General features: G+C 36.8%; 1 protein-coding gene across 4 annotated transcripts in view; it reads right to left on the bottom strand.

The window, feature by feature from the left end:
• SRBD1 (S1 RNA binding domain 1) overlaps positions 1–27,049 on the bottom strand; it is a 320,284-nt gene that overhangs the window by 135,296 nt on the left and 157,939 nt on the right. For all 4 annotated transcript variants that reach the window (XM_027865580.1, XM_027865578.1, XM_027865581.1 and 1 more), the window contains one exon: positions 17,595–17,686. In XM_027865580.1, coding sequence (XP_027721381.1) covers positions 17,595–17,686 — 92 coding nt within the window. The remainder of the gene's footprint in view (positions 1–17,594; positions 17,687–27,049) is intronic.

The following is a 27,049-nucleotide window of genomic DNA, read 5'->3' as shown; positions in this document are numbered from 1 at the left end:
ATTTTGAATCCTCTATTATATTCTGCTGTGTACATGACATGCTTTTTTTTCCTTTTCTTATTTTGTATTTAAGTTTATGTTTCTTTTTCTTTTCTTATTGTGTATTTAAGTTGTAGTAATAAGGGGGGGGGCAAATAAATCAAAACAAAAAGCATGGGAGCAAGTACACAGTCCTGCTTCACTCCACTGATGACTGGGAAAGCACAAGAGCATTGTCCATTATCCAGAACCCATGCAAGCACACCTTTCATGACGTTGTACATTTTTTTGTTTCAACAACATGACAGGGTTCCCAACTAACACAGTAGCAGGATAGGGTTAGGTTAAGTGAAGCAGACAACTTTTAGGGCACCTTTTCTAACTCCTTCCTTATGCCAGGAGGTGAGCAGCATGGTCTTTTAAAAGACTGTTCAGACACCCAGGGGGCTGTCAAATGCCACTGCTGCTTCAGCCCAGTGAGAAGATGGCCCTCTGGCCTGGGACACCTGTGTGCACGGTTGTGACTACAGCACCCAGTGTATCTGCACCTGCTGCTTCATCACTTGCCTGTCGCCACAGGATTCTGAGGTAGGTAAAAACGGTAAAATGGTATGGGTGATGTCTTTTGATTCATGCATAAATTGAATTTAAGTGAGACAGAGTTGAGTAAAGTCACTGGCCTGCTTCTCTCTTCCAGGGTCACTGGTGTCCAGTGGCAAAACAAAAGTCAAGACAATTGGCGATGTCTCAGGATGCAATGGATAACCCTGATGTCACTGACATTTAACCAAGCTCTAAGCACTCTTCAGTACCTGCTTCCACTGCCTTCGTGTGAACAAACTGTTCACATCCACCCACTCTACCATGGGAAGTCTTCATATGTTTCAGGTATATACCCCTGACTTAGCAATGGGTCTGAGGTCCCTTGGTTACCCTCAACCTGGTTTAGTCCATTTGCTGAAGTGAACAGAGTGTGGCTGCTGTGCATGCTATAGCTTCTTGAAGCCACAGGTAAGAACTGGGTAAAAAGTGGACACCAACAGTGGAAAGCAACCCTGAAAAAGGGCTTGGCAGCCCTCACACCAGAGGTACTAATCTTCCCTAAACATCCAGTACAACCTGGGAAATATTTAACAAAATAAAAATACAATAGAACATAGATAATGTTAATATGTGGTTTTCTAGGTCAGTATGTTGCTCCCAATAATCCTTATTATGGCATAGTGGTCTCCATTTCTATGTGGGTTTGACACCACTGACCTATATCACAGGGTTGTTGTAAGGATAAAAGCAGACTGTAAAGTATATTGCAAAAAAGAAAAAAAGCACTTTGCATACCTTAAAGCACTATATAAATGCTAGATATCATTATTATTAACTACCATGAATTTATTCTTCTTTTTTATTCATTTAGATATATACTTGTTCTCACCTCCATTACATATAAGGTTCTTGAGAGGAAGGATTAATTTATTCTTTGCATTTATATTCTCAGTACCTAATAAAGTAACTGAAACATAGTAGATGTTTATTCAATGTTTACTAAATGACTGACTAATGGATGAATAGAATGACAAATTTGTGCAACATTTAGTAGTCACTTTGGTTGGAAAAGTATAACGTACAAAGGATGGGTGATAATGAGAAAAGGACTTAAATCAGTAATTTTCCTGATATAGAGGAATCCTAGATGGCAAAATCCCCTCTACTAATGCAGGTTAGAATCTTCCCTCAACATATAGTTTAATAGCCTAGAGCATTGGGAAGGTGACTTGTTCAGGGTCACATAACCAGAGTCAGGATATGTGCAAAGAACAGTAATATGAAATAAGTTGGAAAGGTCGGTGAGAGCCAGAATTAAGCAGAGCTTAATCTAAGATTAGAAATCTAGAGATTGTCCTAGAAGCAATATGGAGGAACTAAATCAAGGTGGCACAATGGATAGAGTGTGGCGCTTGGAATTAGAAAGATTGTCTGCATGAGTTCTCATCTGGCCTCAGACACTTAATAGCTATGTGACCCTGGGCAAGTCACTTCACCCTATTTGCCTCAGTTCTTCATCTGTAAAATGAACTAGAGAAGGAAATGACAAACCACTCAGTATCTCTGCCAAAAAAACTCCAAATGGGGTCACAAAGAGTCAGACACAACAACAAAACAAAAAAACAAGAACAAAAAAAAGCTTTTCGAAGAACTGACATGGACAAATCTGTGACTCTAAGAGATGATTTTTGCAGCTGTGTGGAGGATATATTGGAGAAAAGAGGGACAATGCATGGTTGAACTAGTTAACTATACAGGGTCAAGAAAATGAAGGGAAGAGAAGAGGATAAAATTGGTGTGATGGACAGAGACTATGGAAGGAAACAGAAAGGAAAAAAGATACGGAGAGAGAAAGAGAAAGGGAGAGAGGAACAAAGAGGCAGAGACACAAAAAGAGAAAGCAGGGGAAGGGGGCAGACAGACATTGGAGGCCTCCAAGAGGATGAAAAATAGATTTAGAATGAAAAGATAAGGATTAAAAAAAAAGGAGAAAGAGAAAAAGAAAAAAGAATTAGATGATGAAGATGACATGTAAATTGTATTGACTTTCAGGAGCTAAAGTAAAGATGCAAGACAAGTGAGTGAACGAGGCTAATGACCTCGGGATGTTATGGTGCTGGAAGGGATATCAATGTGTACATTCCAGGGTACTGGGACAGAAAAGAAACACTGTGACACAACTATTAAATTCCTTTGAGAAAGAGGGTGAGTGACCTGGAAAACAATAAAACAATAAAAATAACAATAAAACAATAAAACAATAAAAAAATGAACAATAAAAATCTGCAAAAGAATGTTGGGATTGGATTCAGGGAAGAAATGGCCACCCTCTCCATTACTAATTTTTATATATTCCCTGACACACTGACCAGGAGCAAGAGTCTAAATATTCTTTGCTTCCTCTGCCACTTGGACATCTTCTCTCTACATTACTATTCTGCATCTTTATCTATGTTGAGGCCATCCTCACCCCTGGCGCTTACTATAAGAACCATGAGGAAGTCACTTAATCTCTCTGACCTGTCACTTTCACCATTGATAAATGATATACTAGCAGCTATAGAATCTGTCATATAGGGGTGTTGTGAAAATCAAACAAAGAATTACATCTCCTGCCTTCATTTGTTTGCACGGGAATTTCCTTATGATTGGAATGAAATTCTCTCTTCACCTTCACTTTTTAAAATCTCTAACTTCACCTGAGGTTTTTGTACGTCACCACCTACAGGAAATCTTTACTGAACCCATTACTTGTTTATTTTTTCTCTATCCTCAAACTATAGGTATATTTGTTAACATGTTATCTTTCCAAAGTTAAATGTCAATTTTACTTATCCCCAGGAATAGTACAATGCATTGTATGCATTAATCGCTGATTTGATTGGATTGGTAAAATAAGTGTCCTGTTATTACTACTATCAGTATTATTGCCATTGACATCACCATAATCATCAGCAACAACAAGCATTATTAAGCACCTACTATGTACCGGACACTATGCTTCATCTTGGATGACATTAATACTTAATCATGAGTATTAAAGGAGTATAAAATAAGAGTTTACAAGTTATAGAAAGAAGAACTATCAGCTGACTGGGGTCTATAACCTACATCATCTTTACATTTTTATTCTTTCTTCTAAATTAGAACTAATTCTAAAATTTTCTCTAAGCCAATAACTCTGAATTTCTACTTAAAGAAAATATGCATTATATAAAGGTGTAAGAATTCTTAATACAATAGCTCACAAGACTTTGGTCCTTACTGTTTCTAATTTGTGAAGAGAGGCAGGAGGAAGGAAGTAGAAGAGGAAGAACTAGGTTCAAATACCTACCTACCTCACAGACTCATTAGCTGGGTGACCCAGAACAAGTCACTAAATTCTGAGGCTATTTTCTCATCTATAAAAGAAGGAAAACAATAGTACTATTTCAGAAGGGTATTCCCCCCCCCCCCCAAAAAAGGTAACTCATGCTTTCGAAATCTAAAATGTATATAAAGAATAGTGAAGGTGATTATAATCATTTTTTAAAAGTTTCTACTATGGGGGCAGCTATGTAGCACAGTGGATAGAGCACTGGCCCTGGAGTCAGGAGGACCTGAGTGCAAATCCAGCCTCAGACATCTAATACTCACTAGCTGCTCTAATACTCAGACATCTAATACTCACTCACTGCGTGGCTCTGGGCAAGTCACTTAACCCCAATTGCCTCACCAAAAAAAATAAGTAAAATAAAATAAAAGTTTCTACTATGTATAAAGCAATAGAGATACAAAATCAGGAATGAAACAGTCCCTGTCCTTGAGGAGCTTACAATCTATCGAGGGAGGGAAGGAAGGAAGGGAGAGAGGGAGGGAGGAAGGGAGGGAGGGAGGACCTGGAGAATGGATTATAAAGCAAGTACTAAGTGCCAAGCACTATAGTAAGTATTTTACAACTACTGTTTGATTTAATCCTCACAACAACCTTGGAGGGTAAGTAATATTATTATCCCCATTTGATAGTTGAGGAAATTGAAGCAAACAGAGTTTATGCGATTTGCCTAGATTTGCATGCACGCACGCACGCACGCATGCATGCACACACACACAAATATGTATTCCTATAGATATACACAAAATATACAGACATACACAAACCTGGGGAGGAAGGAAATGAGAACTGGGAGAAACAGGCTAGGTATCATACAGCAGGTTAAACTTGAGTTAAGCCACGAAGAACGCTATAGATTCTCTCAGACTCAGGGATAAGGAGGGAATATATTACAGGCAATGGAGAAAACCATTGCAAAGGCACAGGGGCAGGAGATGGGGGTAGTGAGTATGAGGAACAGTAAGAAGACCAATTTGCCTATATCAAGGAGAGTACAATGTAATAAAGCTTAAAAAAAAAAACTGGGGAGCATGATGTGAAAGGCTTTAAGTGTCAAGCAGAGGAGTTTCAATATTTTATCCTGGGTAGAAACTAGAGGGTATTGAGCAGGAGATTCACATAGACAGACGCGAGTTTTAGGAAAAATCACTTTGGCAACTGTGTGGAGGAGAGATTAGAAAGTTTTGGGTCAGGGAGACCAATTACTGGACTATTGTAACAGTTCTGGTGTAAGTTGATGATAGTTTGAACTAGGTAGGGCTCAGACACAAACTATGTGATGATCCTGCAAATCTCAACTTCACGTACAAAATCCCACAAATATGAATCGAGGTATCATTTCTGTGACAGACTGACCTTGCCACTAAAGAAGCCTATCACAGTAAATTGGTCAGTTAGTGATAAATTCTTTGGGCAAGGCAACCAACTAAACAAGAAAAATGAAAAATGGCCCTCACTTCTATGTAGCCCCTCTTGACTTGTGCAGTGATCAACAGAGTGGGCATTTAATAATCACTTATGAGGCAGGCATGGTGGTAACACCGGGGATACAGAAGCAAACAAACAAAAACAAGAAGGTTCCTACTCACAAGGAGCTTACATCCTAATGGGGGAAACTCAACACATAGATGAGGAGGCGAAAAGCAGTGGCAGGGGTATGGGGGACTACACAGGGGAAGACAGCGACTGAAAAGGAGGCAAATGGTACACCCCCAAAAAGCATCAGATTAGCTACTGAAGCTCTACATGTGAGATCTTTGTACATTGACCAGTGACTGGATAAGTAATGGGAGAAACTGAACCATATCAATCTTGACATTGCCACTGTAACCGAGAGACAAAAGGAAGCTGCAGCTACACGAAAGTGTGTCCCACAGGTTCTCCTTAGAGAAACAGATGAAGGAAATGATGGAGTTAGTTTTGTCCCACATCCAAAGGCAACAAGAAACATTATTCCATAGGGCACTTAGCCATCTCATATTGCAAAGCTCATAATAAGTATTTGCAAAAGACAACCAAGGAAATAATTGCACCACATGTGCCAACATCCACTGAAGAGGATGAAGAGAATGTTAAAGAAAGTTTACAGGGATCTAGATAAGATCCTCCTACCTAAACAACCAAAAACACAGACTAAAGTGTTTGTGATTTAAATGCAAAAGTTAACATAGGTGAGGATGGCAAAACATACGTTAGAAAACATGGTTCAAGGACAGGGACAGAGAAGACAAAGATTTATAGGTGGCATAGAAGCCTTACATGTATCCATCATGAATTTTTCCTTTCAAGAAAGAGTCAAGAGGCAGCTAGGTGGCGCAGTGAATAGAGCTCTGGCCTTGGAGTCAGGAGGACCTGAGTTCAAATCCAGCCTCAGACACTTAATACTTACTAGCTGTGTGACCTCGGGCAAGTCACTTAACCCCAATTGCCTCACCAAAAAGCCAAAGGGAAAAAAAAAAAAAGAGTCAAGAGGCCTTGGCACAGCAAGAACCAAATAACATCACAAAAAATGAAACTCAGTATTTTCATGATGGACAGAAAATGACTTGCTATTGACATGGGAGCTACCTGGGGACAGTCAGATCATTCATTTGTTAAAGCAAATATCAAAATGAAAATAAAGCTAGAGGAACAAAGATGAAAAAACAGATAAGGCAAACAATTAAAACTTCAACAAGACCTATTTAAATGAGTTGTTGAGAATAAAACAATGGGAAATAGATGAAAGAAAGGACATCAACACTGTTAATAGTATTCCATACAGAAGGTTAATTGATGTGAATCAACTATCATAATGATGAGGTCAAATGAGATAAAAAACTATAGTTAGCAAACATTTGACCTATCAGCAAAGTGCAGAGATATGCCAGTTTAGAATAAAAATCATCAGCAAAATTTTATGAAGAAAGATGTTTAAATGAACAGTATTATCTCATAAAACAGTAAGAAACAGTGTAGGGAGAAACTAGTTTAAAGAAAAGTTGGCTAGAGACCCAAATAAGCAAAGTTACCAAAAGTGCTCATAAGGATGAAACTGGAAGGAGGACAACAAACAGGTGAAGGACAGAAAAGAGTTACTGGCACTTTAAAAAATAAATTCTTTTCACTCTGTGGGGTAGTAGAGGGCTACCACTTTGGCAATATAGCAGCACAGTCTCTCTAAGTGGAAATGGCACTGGGCTCACCATTGGGCAATGGAGACATGCCGAGTGTAAGTAAAGATGCTGAAACACATATAATGGGGCATCCTGCAGAAGTGATATAAAGGATATTATAAAAAAAAATACATATATGATCAGTTAAACAAATGAGTTAGTCCTAGGGTGAGAGCAAAGGATAATTGATGGACAAAGCACATGTTGATTTAGTGTTTTTGTAACATAAAAAGAATGGAAAAAAGTTTTTTGGCACATCATTGAGATACCCTACAGAGAATTTATAGGAAGACCTGGACCAAAGCTGCTTAGTATAAGAAAGCAGTCAGGTTGCAACCCATCAGTAGACAAAAAGCACTTATTAGTGACCTTACGGATTTACTGAAATACTGAATTTCACAATATTTTTTTCAACAAAAAGGTTAAATTAACAATATCAAGTGAAATATGCTCAAAAGTTAAAAAAAAAAGAAAAAAGAAAAAAAGAATTGGTCCCTACCTCAGCACTAGAGTTATATCCTTCCCAATCCCACCCCCCTTGCACTTCTACCAGCTGACTAGAGAAAGAAAGGATTTATTTCTTTCCCTTGATTGTCATCTCCTGCCTGGGAGGGAGAAACCCTCAAAGCACAACACAACACCAAGCAGGACCTGGAGCTAAGGAGCAAGGGCCCATGTCAGTGGCAGAACAGACCACCCAAGAAGGATCGAGAAGTGAAGCCATTCATGCAATACCAATGCCATGTCTGTGGAAGGACAAAATTTATATTCAGGAAATTTCCCCATATAATTAACTTCAGATTTCCCTTTAAGGTTTAAAAGGGTTATACAGATATGATCACATTTGATCCTCACAACAACCTTTGGAAGTAAGTGTTGTCATGATTCCCATTTTACAGGTGAGGAAATTGAGGCAGACACAGGTTAAGTAACTTGCCCAAGGTCAAAGAGGTAATAATATTTGTTAATTTCTCTGCCTTCTATAGTATTGTCTCCATATTAACAATGGAAATGCATATGTAAGGTTAGTTAAATAGATGGAGAAATAGGACTTCTGCCAATACAAAGCAATTTATCTTTGTTCCAGGTGGCACAGTTAGCAGAGAATACTAGAGAAAGCTAGGTGGCCCAGTGTATGATAGAGCACTGAACCTGGACTTAAGACGACCTGAATTCAAATCTGACCTTAGATACTTACTAGCTAAATGATCCTAGGCAAGTCATGTAATCTGTTTGCCTCAGTTTCCTTATCTGTAAAATAAGGGTAATAATAGTACCTACCTCATAAGGTTGTTGTGAGCATACGAGATAATATCTGTATAACAATTGGCATAACGTCTGGTACACAATGAGAGCTATATAAAGGCTAGATATTACTATTATCACTATACATAAGTGGCCCATAATCTTCAAGCAAATGAAAATGTTAGGCTCACCTAGCTTGTTCATAAGATTAAAGAAGGTCAGCATTAATATAGTAAAGACGACCAATTAACAAAGAAAACGTTATGTGTATTGGTACTCCCCTCATATCACTATCTCAACTATGTAGGAACACAAGCCACCAAAAAGAAATTGGTTATCAGAGATTGCGTAGTCAATGATTTGTCATCAAATCATCAGAGATAAAATCTGTAGTGAACCTGACTAGTTGGTCACACAAGATTTTCAAATTCCTTATTATTTACTTTTATCATACCCCAAGAACCGCAGCTTGCAGGGCAGGCTTCTAAGCCATACCATGATGTCATCTGATCCGCCTTTTGCCTTCTCAAAGGAGGCTCTCACATATTACTTTCTTTTCAAAATAACAAAAGGTTATTCATTGAATGTACTACATAATACAGGAGAAATGCTCTCCAATAATCACACTTATAATAAGAGATTGCATTGCCATGGATATGTTTGATGTCCTCTGAAACATATGCTATTCATGTTTTTTAAAAGCTGCAATAACACTAATAATTATTAAGCTATATGTAAAGAAATACAAATGTTCAATTTTTACCCACATGGAAACCAAGGTAAGATTATTTCCCATAAACAGAAAACCCTTCTCTGAGTATGAAGACAATGTGAAAGATTCAAAGGCCTATATAAAATTCTCTCTGAAATCTAAATTAGAGAGGTTTTATATTTTATTTAATGAGTTTGCATTTTTCAGTTTGAAAAATCCTGAAATTCTCGAAAGGACATTATGTTGAAGAATATCCGCTACATGTTATAGCAAAATGATTGCTCTGAATAGGAATAAACATAAAGGTCTACACTTACATTTTTAAAAATCAACTAAATAGACACAGGATAAAGACAGGTAAATAAAAACAGTTTCTATGAAAAAGATGTAGCAAGCTATAAATGAACGGTGTAAAAAGGTAGCAATAAGGTGAATGGAATCTTAGGCTGCATAAGCAGAATGGCAGACAGGCTCCATCTAGCCACCAAAGTGATTTTCCTAAAGTACAAGTCCAACCATATCACACCTCTATTCAAAATCTCCAACGGCTCCCTAGCACAAGCATGATCATATCCCTCATAACCTAGTACCAATTCCCACCCCAAACCCTGCTACTTTTCCATCTTCTTGAATTTTACTCCCTACTTTATACTCTTTGATCTAGTGACACTGACTTACCGGCTCTTCCACAAACAAAATATTCCATCTCTCAGCTTTGGGCATTTTCTCTGGCTTTCCCCCAACCTATTATGCTCTCCTTTCTCATCTCTGCCTCCTAGCTTCCTTTAAATCCCAGCTAAAATACCATCTTACACAGGAAGCCTTTCCCAACCCCTCTTAATTCCAGTGCCCTCCTCTCTTAATTATTTCCTAATTCTCCTATATATAGCTTGTTCGTACCTAGGATTGTTTGCTGTCTCCTCCATTAGATTGTGAGCCCCTTGAGGGAAAAGATTGGTTTTTGCTTCTTTCTCTGTACCCAGTACTTAACATAGTGCCTGGCACATAGTAGGCCCTTAATAAATGTTTTCTGACTGATTGTCCTCAGCATCAAAATTTAGGAAGGACACTGACACTGATAAACAAATGTATCCAAAAAAAAAAAAGACCAGAATAGTAAAAGTGCAGGAGATCAAGCCATACAATGATTAAAGAACTCAGACTGTTTAATATGGAGAAAAGAAGAATTTGAGGGATATGACAACTACCTTCAATTACCTAAAAGGATGTGCTGGTCACAATGGCCAGAACTAAGAGAAATGGGTAGATATTACAGAGCAACAGATTTGAAGTCTCAAAAAATTCTTAACAACTAGAGCTCTCCAAAAGTACAATGGGACTGTCTAGGGAAATGACAGATTTCCCTTCATTGAAGGTCAAAGAAAGGCTAAAGATTACAGGTCAGAGACACTATAAAGGAGGAAGTCCTATTTAGGCATGTGCTAAACTAGATCAGTGGTGCCAAACTCAAACTGAAACAGATTCCAGCAGGCTGCATATTGACTTAGAAAACCAAAAATTAACATTATCTATATAGTAATGTGCTTTAATTTATTTTGTTAAACATTTCCCAATTACGTTTTAATCTCATTCAGTTTTTCAGGGCTCAAACAGCTAAGAGGCAAGATTGACACATCTGGAATAGGTGACTTTGTAATTCCCTTTCAAATCTAAGATTCTATGAAATTGGCAACCCAACTGCAGGGAGAATCTCAGACGTCTGGGGCAAGGAGGAGCACTGGCATAGCAGAGCTTGTGGCAGTGGTGGAGAGGGAATCCTCCTCACAGTTCCAAGGCAGAAAAGAAGCTTGTGATCACTCACCGACCAAAGCACAGGCCAAGAGAGGAGTAAACACCTCTCCTTAGATCATACCACCTTGGAAGAAATGAAAACTTACAGGTCCGTAGAAATATCTCTAAAACCAGCTGCACAAAATCCCTGAAACTTGGGACATTACACTGTCCACACTGAAAGCAGACCTTTACCTTAACAAAGAGTTAAAAAGTCAAGTAATAATTGGCTAGGAAAAAGAGCAAACAATGGAAAAAAATTCAAATTACAGAATCTTACTTTGGTGACAAGGAAAATCAAAACATACAATCAGAAGAAGACAACAAAGTCAAATCTCCTACATCCAAAGCCTCCAAGAAAAATATGAATTGGTCTCAGGCCATGGAAGAGCACAAAAAGGATTTTGAAAAGCAAGTGAGAGAAGTAGAGGAAAAACTGGGAAGAGAAATGAGTGCAATGCCAAGAAAATCACGAAAAACGAGTCAACAGCTTGCAAAAGGAGACCCAAAAAAATACTGAAGAAAATAACACCTTAAAAATTAGACTAGCCCAAATGGCAAAAGAAGTCCAAAAGCCAATGAGGAGAAGAATGTCTTAAAAAGCAGAATTGGTCAAATGGAAAAGGAGGCCCAAAAGCTCATTGAAGAAAATATCTGCTTAAAAATTAAAATGGAGCAAATGGAAGCTAACAACTCTATGAGAAATCAAGAAGCAATAAAACAAAACCAAAAGAATGAAAAAAATAGAAGAAAATGTGAAATTTCTCATTGGAAAAACAAGTAACCTGGAAAATAGATCCAGGAGAGATAATTTTAAAATTACTGAACTACCTGAAAGCCATGATCAAAAAAAAAGAGCCTAGACATCATCTTTCAAGAAATTATCAAGGAAAACCTCCTTGATATTCTAGAACCAGATGGTAAAATAAAAATTGAAAGAATCCAATGATCGCCTCCTGAAAGAGATCCCCAAAAGAAAATTCCCAGGAATATTATCGCCAAATTCCAGCTGTAAAGGTAGGAATGGGACAGGTAATGAAGCTAGTAATAATAATTATGATGATAATGACAATGATGATGATAAATAATGACAGAATTATATAGAGTACTGAGGTTTGCAAATCACCTTACAAATATTACCTGCCAAACCAAGGCCTTTACATGTAATCCTGGAGGTAATAAGTGATGGGAACCTCTTAAACAAAAGGATGATATGGTCAGGCTCATGCTTTAGGAAAGTCACCTTGACAAGTAAGCAAACTATGAACCAAAAGAAAGAGATTTGAGGCAGGGAGATAACTATTAGATTACTGCCATAGTGAGCTTTGAGGTAATGAGGATCTGAACTATGGTTGTGGCTAATTGAGTAGAGAGAACAAGGACATACAGGGCAGATGCTGTGAAGGTAGAAATGATAAGATTTGGCAATGGATTTGGATATGAGGTGTCAAGTTGAGGATGATGCCAATGTTGAAGAACTGGGTAACTGAGATAGTAGGTGCTAAACTACCAATTTATGATTAATTCATTTTCACATATGGAGTTATCTTATATGGATTAAACACTGTCTAGAGATATTATACTCATTCATATTAAATTATAAAATATTTGAAAAATTACTTGTTGAATTTATAAATATTCTGTTAAAATAAAAACACATGCATAACTCTCATCTTTAATACAATATCAACTCCTGTTAAGAAGTATAAATTTCTAACACTTAAAAAAGTAACCCATGAAACTTATTCTTCTAATATACTCAAAATTAAGTAATTCCCATATGGATGTGCTATAATTTTATTCTATGATCAATAATTAAGTTTCCAGAGTCTAAAAGTTATCCTGTTGACTTGAAATTCACTTTCTTAAAAAAAAAAATACAGTAAAATATACAGTAGACTTCTGATTAAGTTTCTTTCTCTTTAGGTCAGGATTTGTGATATAATTTTGAATTATAATATATCTTCCTTGATGGAATTAAATTATGTAACTTATTTTAAGGAACTGAGCAGAAGCAGCACTGGTTCTAAAAATTTTAGCAAGCTGTAAAATTCTTGTTTTAAAAACTCACTTTTATAAGCATATTAGAAAATGAGAATAAGGTACCTGGGCTCAGAAGACCGTTAAAAAAAAAATCTTTATGCTAGCCAACTGTACAAACAAAATAATGTGATTTTTACGAAAATTCTTTCTTCCTGCAGAAGTCTTAATGGAGTTCTTATTTATTACCCAAACTGTCAGAACTATAATTCTTATAAAATAAAATTCTGTTGTCTGACTGAAACAGCAGGCAAGTTGGGAAAAATTTTTCTCATTAAAGCCTGACAAAAATGGCTGCAACTCATCTGTAATGCCCAGGTTTTATTATATGAAGCTAATTAATCAAAGAAGCTGTTTTCCCCCATTTGTTCAAAATGAGAATTGTTCATGCAAATCTTGTCCATATTTTTAGAAGTCAAAAGAATAAATCACAGGTCCATCACCACCTCATGCATTTACTGTTGTCATTATTATTACCTGTGACTTTGTATTTATAAAACAATAGGCTACTTTTTATAGATAACAGCAATAAATAAAACATGTCTTATATGTGGATAAAATGAAATAACACAGCACTAAATAGCTCGGAAGACCAAGACACAGTTTGGCAAGAGCCACAAAGAATACTGACCTTGTAACTGCCTAGAACAAGGGATATTACTATTTCAAAAGCCTGTTCAGAATTTTATCAGCAGAACATTCCAGGGCACATTCAATAATGTTGTTTTACAAAACTGTTATTCTAGATTTCATTTACAATTTCAAGAAAATGGTTTGCACAGAGACTCTGTGCTAGCAATGTTTATCACTTCTAAAATGTGATGAGAAGCAATGTGACTTAAGGGAAGATATGTATTCATTGGATACCTAGTTTTAAAGATGTTTTTGAAAATGAAGTTCAGACAAGAAAATGTAAGAAAAAAATATGTGATGCTGGATGAAAACATTCCCAAAACTCTGTACCTAATTATTATGTACCTGAGGAGGTGATATATATAGGGTGATCGAGAAATCTTAATGCTGTCTGAAGCTTTAATAACAGTAAGACCAAACTAAGACTTTTGGAATGGCCACTACAAATTTGCCCCTGCCCCACAAAAAAAAAGGCTGATGATTTAAATTTTTAAAATATTGACAAATTTCCTACTAAAATTAAATATAAATATTGTGTTACACTATATAATGTTCTAAAAGATTTTCAAACTTTGTAAAAACTTTCATCAGTTGCCACTCTGTGACTGAAAGGATTGAATTTATAATCCTAGTGTTAAAATAATCCCAAAAAATGAAGTTTTGGAGGATACACAAAAATTCTGACGCGGACCCACAAGAAAAAGTTAAATGTATAAAGACTAAGTAATCAAGATAGCTAAGCAAATGGATCTCCTGTATCAATCCACTTGTCTGAGAGTATCTTCTAGAAATTGCCAAATATGCATAATGACAGGGTTTCCCATCTTGTTAAAATAAAAAAAAATCCACAAAACTAAGTATAAAATTATAAATAAACTATCAAATGATTTATTTTTTAAGTTTATAACATTTATACTTTTGAAGTTACTAAAAGCTTAAGACTGCACTAAGACATTAGGGACATCTTGTATATGTAAGAATCTCCTAAGGCCCAGAAACATGGAATCATTTGCCCAAAATCATACAGCTAGTTAGTGTCACAGCTGGAAGCAGAACACAGAATCTTCTAAGTCCAGTGTACTTTCAACTGCACCATGTTGTACTTGTGGAGTGAATGTATATAGAACTAAATATATCTATGTGGAAAAGCACATATGCTTAAACAAGTATTTGACCACCGACTTTATGGAAGACACTATGCTAGTCAATTCTAGTGAGATACAAAGATGGAGGGTGGTGTAGTTGAAGGTAAACTGGATTGAGAAAACCCTAGGTTCCAGGACCTGTTCTGACACTCACTAGCTGTGTAATCATAGGCAAATCACTTCATCTCTGAGATAGGTGATGGAGCAGTGGATAGAGTGCTGGGCCTGAAGTCAGGAAGAACTGAATTCAAATCCATCCCCTGAGACTATCTGTGTAACCTTGGGCAAGTCTTTTAACCTATGTTTGTCTCACTTTCCCCAACAGTACAAAGGGGATAAGAATAGCACCTACTTCATAGGGTTGTTGTGAGGATCAAATGATCAAATGAGATAATATATGTAAAAGTACTTAGCCCGACACATTTGTTGTTGTTTTGTCATTTCAGTCATGTCTGACACTTTGGACTCTATTGGGATTTTCTTGGCAAAGATACTGGAGTGATTTGCCATTTCCTTCTCCAAGTCATTTTACAGAAAAGGAAACTGAGGCAAACAGAGTTAAGTGATTTGCCCAGGGTCATACAGCTAGTAAGTGTCTGAGGTCAGATGTGAATTCACAAAGATGAGTCTCCCTGACTCCAAGCCTGGCACTCTATCCACTGTGCCATCTAGCTGCCTTCTGGCATATAGTAAGTACTATATAAATGCTTATTTCTTTCCATTCTTTCACCCTCCTCATCCTGTGCCACTATACTTTCATATGCAAAATGAGGCTTTTGTTTTGCCATTCTAGATTTTAGGCATTACAATACAGTCTCTGTTCTCAAGGCCTTGCCCTTTAGTACAGGAGCTAAGACTTGCACAGATACAAGAGAGTATAATAAAGTGGCATACAGGTAGTACTGAAGTGTCCAAAATAGACAATGGGGATCCCAGGAGGTTTTGTTGAGGAAATTTGTGGATCTTTAAGGTTGGACAGAATCTCCATATAGAGAAAAGAGAAGAGGATATTCCAGATAGGAGAAATTGCAGGGGAAAAGACATAGAAGCAAATCATTTAAATTAAACCAGAACTTATTAACAAGAGTGGAAAGTCTGTTCAACTTGAGCTACATCAAGACACTTAAGCAAAGACTTCAAATATGGGAGAAAGCCATTTACAGTCCAGTACATCTGCCACTGTAGCTTGCTCCTTTTCAAATGACTGCTCCTCAATCTAACTCCCATCCCATAGCTTACCATTTCTCATACTTGAGATGTACTGCTATGCCCCTGAGTATCACAGGTCTCAACTATGATAGAACCAGGTGCCACTTAGATGAATTTTCCAGGGATAGTAGGCTCGCAAAAATAATTGGAAAAGAACCAAAGGAAAGATTTCATAGTCCTCCATCTACCCTATATTATTTGTTAAAAAATTTAAAAAAGGAAACTAAGGATTTCCTATGACATAGAACCTAGAAGTCACACTACCCTTATTCCTTCTGCCTTTCTATTTGGGTTACTGGACCAATTCACGTGAGTGGTAATGTTTACCAAGTTAGACTTCCAAGCAACATAGAAGACAAGGATAAAAGGAAGAAAGGCTTTCAGTATAATCCTTCCTTCAGCTACCATTACTTCCTCATCACACATGAATGCCAGCCAAACTGAACAACCTACTACTCCCCAAATTTACTCTACTGTTTCCCACCTCTGTTCTTTTGCTCCTGATCTCCCCTTTATCTTGAATGCACTCCCCTTCCAGCTGCACCTATTAAAAACCATTCCACCCTTTAAGGCCCAACTCAGATGTCATTTTTTTCACAAATCAATCACTCAATAAGCATTTATTAAATTCCTACTTTGTGGAAGAAACCATCATTGATCATCTTAACCAGATATAACTTCTTCCTGATAGAATCTTCCATAGTACATCACACTTAATCTCTGCTGCTAGATTTAAACATCCTTTCATGGCAAGGACCATGTCTTCCACATAATAAACATTTAAAAAACATCCACAGAATGATGTCATGCATCTTTGTTACCCCCAGGGGCCTGACACAAAAATAGATGATGAATGAAGTGTTAATAGTAAAAACTGACAAGATGGAAGAGGTATAATACAAGGAATATACTGAGTCTGTTTTAAAGAAGTTTTTAAAAGTTTAGCAGTGAACTGAAAACTAATATATACATACAGGTAAATAAGTACTTTATATCTCTTATAGCACCCTATATGAATTTGTTAAATCTAAGAGCACTGTTAATATTTTAAGCTCATCAGAAAGAGCTATTTTACATAAATTTGATTGGTTTGAAGAGGATTTTCCCCCCATTGGTGCAACTACCACTGTACATGAGGATTGGCTCTGCAGCTTTCAGTCTTAGAGAGTTGCGTATGGAAGTGAATAGTTAAGTGACTTGTCCAGGGTCACAAAGTCAAAGCCAATAAATATCAGGGACAGGATCTGAATTCAGGTATTCATGACTCTGAGGCCAGCTCTCTGGCACATGCCTTTTATGTAAGGTATTATGACATTATTATCATTAAGGGAAGCCCCATGCAATAAAATCACCAAGAGTTTCAAAATGACCACACTACTTTCCACATGTGAAATTCTGTATGACAACCTTTATCAATATTTGTGAAAAATCAGTTTTATTCTCTAACACACTCCACTTGAAAAATGTCTACTCTAAGTCTAATTACTCAGTTTTTTATATAACAGATCTTGTGAAAATAATCTATTTGAAAGTGTATTCTCCTTCTAAATAAAAGGTCTAAAGCAGTGGTTATCAATCTTTTCATTCATAAAGACTTGTTTTGTAACATCGACAAATTTGATGACAATTCTCCCCCTCTGTATGTTTTGGTGGCACTATCTTTTGTCCTTGCAGAAGCTCTTAAAAACTTAGTTGGCAATTTTCATATAAGATTTTTTTTTAAAGCACAAACTTTACTTTTACTATAATGGCTAACAGTGTTTTCTTACCGGCACTTCTCAAATTAGGGTCTAAGCCTGGCATCTCTTTGTTAGCTTCAGGACTAACACTGTAGATTGATGCTCCTGCTTCATTGACAATGCTGGAAAGAAAGGATTGGAAAAAAAGGATAGCAAATCATTGAAAATGAACACAAAAGAAAAAAAATGTTCATGAAATAGGATCTTCTATAGCATGCCATACTTCCTCTCTTTTCTACTTACAGTCATTTATGTCCTTGTGTTACTCAAAAATACATGGAAGAAAAATTAATTTCTATCTACATGAAAACATTCAGCAGCTCAATATTTGAAAATGACGATTTAACTAGGCATGAGTATAAAACACTGAGCACATATGTAATATCCAGAAAGGTAAACCTGAATTTTAATACTGCCTCTATAACATTTTTTGTCTAGTTTCTGACAGCAGTACCAAGGGGATAATTTGTAAGAGAACGTGGCAGCAATGCTCTATGATGAAAATAATTATGATTTGAGTGAGAAGAGATAAGGAAAGCTGCCACCCTACCTTTCAGTATGACCTTGAGTCACGCATTTATTTTACTCAACAGTCAATAAACATCTATTAAACACTTATTATGTGCCAGGCTCTGTGCTAAGCACTGGGGATACAAAGAAAGGCAAAATACAGTTTCTGATCTCAAGGAGAAATAACATGCAAAGAACTACATAAAAATAAATTGTATGTATGTATGTATGCATATGTGTATATATGTATATGTATACATGCATATATACACACATACACACACACACAAAGGATAAGTTGGAAATCAATATAGGGAAGGTGCTAGTGTTAAGGTTTCTATAGAAGGTAGTATTTTAGCTGAGACTTCAAGTGAGACAGAAGGCAAAGATGATGAGGGAGAGGATTCTAGGAATGAGGAACAGCTAATAAGAACATTCAGATTCTTTCTGTTATTATTATTTTTAAAACTTTATTTATTTTTAGTTTTCAACATTCACTTCTATAAGATTTTGAGTTCTAAATTTTCTCCTCCCTCCCTCCTTTCTCCCCTCCTTAACCTCCTCCCTCCCCAAGACAGCATGCAATCTGATACAGGCTATACATATACATCCATATTAAATCTATTTTCACATTAGTCATGTTGTAAAAAAGAATTAGAACCAATCGGAAAAACTACGAGAAAGAACAAAAAAAGAGAGAGAGAGCAAATAGTATGCTTTGATCTGCATTCAGACTCCATAGTTCTTTTTCTAGATGTGAAAAGTATTTTCCATTATGAGCCTTTAGGAGATGTCTTATATCCTTGCATTACTGAGAAGAGCTAAGTCTGTCACAGGTGATCATTGCACACTGTTGTTGTTACTATGTACAATATTCTCCCGGTTCTGCTCACTTCACTCAGAATCAATTTATTCAGTCTTTCCAGGATTTTCTGAAGTTCGCCTGCTCATCATTTCTTATGGAACAACAGTATTCCATCACATTTACATACCACAATTTAGAACAACCAGATTCTGAAGAGTATCTTTTTTGAGGAACAGCCAGGAAGGGGAAAGGGAACAAGCATTTTTTGTACTTTACAAGTATTATCTCATTTGATTCTCATAGCAAAATATAAGTGCTATTATTATCCCCATTTTACACTTGAGGAAAAGGTTAAATGACTTGCTTTGGGTCACAAAGCAAGTGTAAGAGGCCAGATTTGAACTCAGGGTTTTCTGGCTCCAGACACAGTGCTCTATCCACTGGGCCATCTAGTTGCCTAGGATACTAATGTCACTGAATGACAGAGTATGTGGGGACATTGAGGAGGGTAAGATATAAAAAGATAAGAAAGATGGAAGGAAGAAGTTATGAAGGAGTTTGATTACCAAACAGAGGATTTTACATTTGATCCTAGAGATAACAGGGAGCCACTGGAGTGTATGGGGGGGAAGGGGAAGTATTGATATGGTAACAGTTGTACTTTAAGAAGATTGCACAGCTTAGTGGAGGATGAAATGAAGTGGGGAGAGATTTATGTGATGAAGACTAACCAACAGACTACTGTAACAGTCTAGGCACATATAACAATAACTCTAGACAGTATAAAATACCTGGGAGCACAACTGCCAAAATAAACACAGGAACTATATGAACAAAACTGTAAAAAAGTTTTACACAAATGCAATCAGATTTAAATAACTAGAGAAATATTAATTGTTCATGTGAAAGCAGGGCCAGTATAACAAAAATGACAACTTTACATAAACTAATTTATATATTCAATGCCATCCCAATTAAATTACCAAAAATTTATTTTACTGATTTCATTTAGAAGAAGAAAAAGTAAAGAATATCAAAGGAAATAATGAAAATATATAAAGGAAGAAGGTTTAGGAGTACCAGATCATAAACTATATTATAAGGTAGTAATTATCAAAACTATGTGGCACTGTCTAAGAAATAGAAAGGTAGATCACTGATATAGAGTAGAAATACAATTTACAACAGCAAATAAATACTGTAACCTTGTATTTGATAAGTATAAAGATTTAAGTTTTGGGGATAAGAATTCATTATTTGGTTAGAAAAAATTGGGAAAATTGGAAAACAGTATGGCAGAAATTAGGCATAGACCAAAGTCTTACACCATTTACCAAGAGAAGGTCAAAAAGGATACGTGACCTAGATATAACGAGAGGGATTACAAGAAAATTTGAAGAACATGGAACGTATTACCTATCAATTACCTATTTGTGAATAAACAAGAGGTAGACAGCAAAGTTAGTAAAAATGGATACTTTCAATTACATTAAATTAAAAAGTTTCTGTACAAATAAAACAAATGCAGCCAAGATCTGAAGGAAAGCATAATATTGGGGATAAAAATTGTATATACAGATTCTCAGATAAAGGCTTCATTTCTCAAATATTTAAAGATTTTTGTCAAATCTGTAAGAATGAGTCATTCCCAAATTGATAAATGGTCAAAGGATATGAACAGGCAATTTTCCAATGAAGAAATCAAAACAATTTATACTTATATAAAAAAAACCCACTCTAAATCATTATTAATTAGAGAAATGAAAATTTCTTGAGATATTTTGAGATATTTTACATCTATCAGATCGGCTAAAATGATTGAAGGGGAAAGTAACAAATGATGGAAGGGATGTGGAAAAACTGGGACACTAATTCATTTTTGGTGGAACTGTGAACTGATCCATCCAATATGGAATAATCCCCAAAGAGTTATTAAACTGCCTATACGCTTTATAACCCAACAATAACACTACTAGGTCTATTTCCAAAGATGATTAGGGAAAAAAGGAAAGAATTTATATGTTCTTAGTGGTGGCAAAGAACTGAAAATTATAGGAATGCCCATCAACTGGGGAATGGCTAAACAAGTTGTGGTATATGCTAGAGATGGAATACTACTGTCCTATAAGAAATAATGGGCTCATTGATTTTAGAAAAATATGAATAGATTGGCATGAAATAATGGAGAGCAAAATGAGCAGAACCAAGAGAACATTGTACATAGTAACAGCAATATTGTTTTAAGAACTCTGAATGACTAAGTCATTTTGACTATTAAATATACCCAAATTAACTACAAAGGACTTATGAAGGAAGACACTATATAAAGTGAATTCTTATGAAAGAATTCATAAACAGAAATATGTATAGAATGATTTTACATATATACAGGTATTTGCATCTAACAGTAGCCATCGGGGGGGGTAGGGAGTTGAGGAAGGGGATAAAAAAGGGGGAAAAAAAGAAAATAAAGTTACATGATAACTTTATAATATACTTAAAAGGAATAGCAAGTTGTACATAATAAATCTGCAGTTTCATGTGCTCAAAAAAAAAAAAAAATAACGGTCTAGGCATGAGGTGATGATGGCCTATACCAGTGATGTTAGTATCAGAGGTCAGAAGAGGCATATTTGAGAGAAGTTACAAAGGTAAAACTGTCCAGCCTGAGCAACAGACTGGATATGGGAGGTTAAGAGAGTTGAGGACAAATCCTAGTTTGTGAGCCTGGGGGACAAGACACATAGTATCTTCAACAGTAAGAGGGAAGTTAAGAAGACGAGAGGATTTGAGGGAAAAGAGTTCAGTTTTGGGCATAATGAGTTAAAATGTTTATTGCATGTCCAGGTCGAATGTCCAACAGGCAGTTGGAGATGAGAAACTGGAAACTGAACAGAGAGGTTAAGGTTAGATAAGAATTTTTAAGAATCATCAGCATAGAAATAACAATTTAATCCAAGGGAGCTGATAAGATCTCCAAATAATACAAAGGGAAAAAGGAAGAGGGTACAAGACAGATCCCTGTGGTGTAACCACAAGTAGCAGGCATGACCTAGATAAAGATGCAAAAGAAGAGTGAGAAGTTTTCTGATAGGCAAGAAGAGATTCAGAACAAAACAGTATAAGACACCCTAGAGAGAAAAGGAGTATTAAGGAAGAGGAGGTGATTGACAGTGGCAAAGACTACAGAGAGGGTAAGAAGAATGAAGACTGAGAAAGGACACTGGATTTGACAATTGTGAAAACACTGGTAACTTTGTAGATGGCCATTCTGGTTGAATGACAAGATCAGAGGGCAGATTGTAGACAGTTAAGTAGAGACGAAGTAATGGAGGCACCTATTGTAGAAGACAAAAGGCAAGACTGATAATGGGGCCGTAGCAGGGATGGAATGATCAAGTAAGAGTTTTTTGAGGAAAGGGGAGACATGGGTAAGCTTGCAGGTAGTAGGGAAGCAGTGAGTAGAGGAGGAATGTTTAAAGTGAGAGAATGAGGATGAGAGTGGGTAATCTTATAGACAAGATAGACCTGAATCACTTGTGTATATAGAGGGTTTGCCTTAACAAGAAGAGCCACCTCATTATGTGCACAGGGCTGAAGGAGGATATAGTGGCAGAAGGTATCTGAGTGATGTGAGATGAAGACAATAGGATAAGAGGGATCTCTAAGGGAACAGCCTCAATTATTTAAGTAAAATATGAGGCAATATTATCAACTAAGAGGGTAGATGTATGGGACTTTTGAGGAGAAATAAAAAAGTTTAGAAGACTAACTGTGGTGAGATAATGAGTTCATTAGGGAAGTATAGAAGAATGGCCTTGTTGAGGTGGCAGGGGGACAAGAAAGGGGAAAGGAGGTTGTGATTGTGTAACATAACATTTACAGTGGACCCAGGCATCAGGGTTGCTTGATTTTCTCCAGCTTTCTCCAGTACATATAGGAACAAACGCAGAAAATGGTGAGAGTGATACAAAACTATGACTTAGAGTAAGATCAATAAGGAGTTAAAGAATTCAAGAGAAGAAGACCTGTAGTTGAACTGGTTCACCATGTGATCAAGATGGGGAAATATGTAATGAATCTGAGGTGTTTCTGGCAGTGTTTGCCTGTGTTGCATCGCACAATGTCACCGCAGGATTCTATTGGTAAACATTCATTCTATTTATGTCTCCAACATCTAGCATGGTGCTTCAAAAATAGTAAACGCTTAATAAATGCTTGATGATATGATGGCTAATTAAATAGCTAATGAACAATAGCTTACAGGAGCAATAAATGGCACTGTTGCAGGTACCAGCTATTATGAAACTAGACAAATTTCTAGCTGCGCACAATATAAGCTCACTCTTAGCCCAGATTTGATCATATCTTTTTCAGTCTCCCACATGAGTTGGGTCACAATGGTAATATGTCAGAGCACAAGGAACAAGAGAATCTCATTATGCCCTCATTCCATTCTTTGGTTTAACATAGACTTTCTCATTGTGTATGGCTGGGGAGTAAGCACAGAGAATTTAACAAATATTGCTTTAGAAATTGAACAGGATATTAGCCTAGTAAAATGTGTGTAGACCTACCTCTCTTTGGTGCATTTTTAAGTCAGAATACTAATACTTCTGAATTGATGTCTAGGAAATTTTATCCTGTATTTTGTATGGCTAGTATACTTTACTAAAAAGTCTCCTTAAAGCTCTGACAGATTTTCAAATTTTTATTCAGAGATCATTGCTCAGTAAGTTGCCCAAGGAGAAAAATAGATTAGAAGGAAACAGGACATCCAGGAAAGATGGATGAGCAATCAGAAAGTCAGGGAGGGCAGCTCCTCCCAAATCCCTTCAACACTCATGAAACATCACTTTCTTCATCCCACTAAGGAAATCTGGGGAAGAACCAAGAAGAGAAATACAAAAAAGAAAGCCAGAGAATCATGTAAAGAAAAGGAGAAACTACAACTGCTGCCTATAGAGTAACACAGCCTACCAGTCCTGAAATCTTGGTCCTAATTCTAACCTAGGAGTGGCATGTTACCCTTTTCGGCATCTCAATCAATCAATCAACAAGCATTTTATAAGCCTCTACTACGTGCCAGGCACTGTGCTAGGTGATGGGGATGTAAATATAAAGATTAAAACAGTTAATCAGTCAACAAGCATTTTTGACTCACTTCTTATGTGACAAACAAAGTACTATGTGCTAGAGACACAAAGAAAGGCAAAAACAAAGTCCCACTCCTCAAGAAGCTTATATTCTAATAGGAGAGATAACATGTAAATAGATACATAGAGTACATATGGAAGATAATCACAGAGGGGCAACAGAGTCAGGATAATTGGAAAAGCTTCACGCAAAAGGTAGAATTTGAGCTAAGTACTGACGTAGGCCAGGGAAACTAAGAGACAGAAAGGAAGGAAGGAGAATATTATAAACATGGGGGGACAGACAGCATAAAGGCACTTTACATTCATAAATTATTTGATCCTCACAACAATTTTGTGAGATAGGCACTATTATTATCCCATTTTACAAATGAGAAAACTGAGGCACAAACAGGTTAAATGGCTTGCCCAGGGTCACACAGCTATTAAGTGTCTGAGGCAGGATTTGAAATCAAGTCTTTCTGACTAGAAGTCCTACAGTCTACTATGCCACTTAGCTGCCTCATATATGATATATACAGAAAATATATATCATGCATAAAATATATATGTGTGCATATATATATGTGTGTGTGTTTACACACACACAAACACACAGATTAAGGTATGCCAAAAAGGGAGCTGGTGAGAACAGGAAAGCCTTCTCACAGAAAGTGAGATTTGATCTGATTCTTGAAGGAAGTCAGGGGAACAAAGAGGTGAAGAGGAAGAAGCTGACCATGTCAAGCACAGGAGACAGGCAAGGAGATCGGAGAGTGACTGTCACCTTTCAGAATCTGCATGGGGGCCAAGGTAGCTGGATCACGGAGTTCACGGAAGGGAATGAAGTATACGAAAGCTGTAAAGGTAGGAATGGGACAGGTAATGAAGCTAGTAATAATAATTATGATGATAATGACAATGATGATGATAAATAATGACAGAATTATATACAGCACTGAGGTTTGCAAATCACCTTACAAATATCACCTGCCAAACCAAGGCCTTTACATGTAATCCTGGAGATAATAAATGATGGGAACCTCTTAAACAAAAGGATGATATGGTCAGGCTCATGCTTTAGGAAAGTCACCTTGACAAGTAAGCAAACTATGAACCAAAGGATAACTGGGATAGTAGTGTCCCTGATAATGATAAGAAAATTTAGAAAACAGAAATATTTTGGAGGAAAGACAATGAGTTCTTTTTTGGACAGGCTGATTTTGAAATGTCTCTAAGATATTCAGTTTGAGACGTCCATAAGGCAGCTGGAGATGAGCAAATGGAGTTCAGAACAGCACCTGGGCATGTGTGCATGTTTTCGGGGGGGGGGGGGGGGTTTCTGTGTGTATACACATATACACACTTTTGGGGGCAAGGGGTAAATATCATCTTCACATGGAGATGACAAATGAATTCATGGAAGCTGATGAGATCACTGAGATAGAATAACAGAGTAAAAAGAGAAAGGCTAAGGAGAAAGCCTTAAGGGATAGCAACAATTAAAAGGTATGACATGGAAGAAGAACAAGCAAAAGACACTGAAAAGGAGCAGTCAGATAGATAGGAGAACCAGGAGAGAGTAGTGTCACCAAAACCTAGAGAGTAGAAGGTATCTAGAAGGAGAAGGTAATCAACAGTGTCAAAGACTACAGAAAAGTTAAGGAAGATGAGGACTGAGGAAAAAAGGTCATTAGATTTGGCAATTAAGAGATCAATGGTCACTCTGGAAAGGGAAGCTGCAGTATAATGATGAGGTCAGAAGCCAGATTTCAGAAGGTGAGAAGAAGAAAGAGAAAGGAATTAGGAGGCACTGATAACAGATTGCTTTCTCAAAGAGTTTAGGGGAAGAGGGACATAGGATGATAACTAACAAGAATTGTCAGACTGAATAAGTTGGCAAAGAAGGAACCAGTAGATAGTGACAGATTGAAGATTAGCAAGAGAACAGGGGTGACAGGGGAGGTAATCTACTGGGGAAAATTATGGGGTTCAGTTGGGAAGGGGGATTTTAAATTGCTGGGACATAAAGACAAGAGACACCAGCAAAATCATTCAGAATTGAGCTCCATCAGCAAAAAAAAAAAAAAAAAAAAGGCTTCACAGAGCAATACAAAAAGAGATGGAGGGGGTGAGAAAAAGTTAGAAAGGCAGGTTGGGGCCAAGCTGTAAAGGGCTTTAAATGCCGAAAAGAAGGCTTTTGTTTGTTTGTTTTGATCCCTATTGCCTTTAGGATGAAATATAAACTCATGTTTGGTTTCAAAAACCCTTAACAAACTTACCCCAACCCTTCTATACCTTGTCATACAACATTCTCTTTTTCATATTTTGCGGTCCAGCAGACTAGCCTTCTTACTATTATTCAAATATGACACTTCATTTATTTTTATCCCCAGGGTCCAGTACAATGCCTAGAAACGAGCAGCCACTTAATAAGTGCTTGTTGATTGATTTATATAATCTAGAAGTGAAGAAGAAATTAGAAATGGGGAGTGAAGGGGCAGAGCTCAGAGTAGGGCTGAACAAGGGGGTCATAAGTTAAAAGGAAGGATGGCACAACACCAAAAGGAATAAGTGATAAGAGGAAAAGTTACTTGGAAAGAGGTATTACAAATTAATAACAGAAATATACAAAATCAATCAACAAACATTTACTGAGTGCATACTCAGTCAGTCAATAAGCTTTTATTAAGTTTTTACTGTGTGCCAGGTACTGTGCTAAACGCTGGGGATACAGAGAAAGGCAAAAACAAGGCACTTGATGTTAAAGAGCTCATGTATTAACCGAGGAAACAATATGCAAACAGCTCCATATATACAAGATACATATAGGGTAAACTAAAGGTCATCCGAGAGGAAAGGCACTAACAAGAGGGGGAATGGGAAAGACCTCCTGAAAACAGTGGAATCTGTGCCAAGGCTTGAAGAAAACCAAGAAAACCAGGAAAGCCAGTAGTTGGAAGGGAATCTAAGTAGCGAGTGGTGTAATCAGACTGGCACTTTGGGAAAATCATTTTGGCAGCTGAGTAGACAAA

This window comes from Vombatus ursinus, unplaced genomic scaffold (assembly GCF_900497805.2).
Source record: "Vombatus ursinus unplaced genomic scaffold, bare-nosed wombat genome assembly UNPS02014778.1, whole genome shotgun sequence".
Lineage (NCBI taxonomy): Eukaryota > Metazoa > Chordata > Mammalia > Diprotodontia > Vombatidae > Vombatus > Vombatus ursinus.
This window is presented reverse-complemented; position numbering and strand designations above follow the sequence as displayed.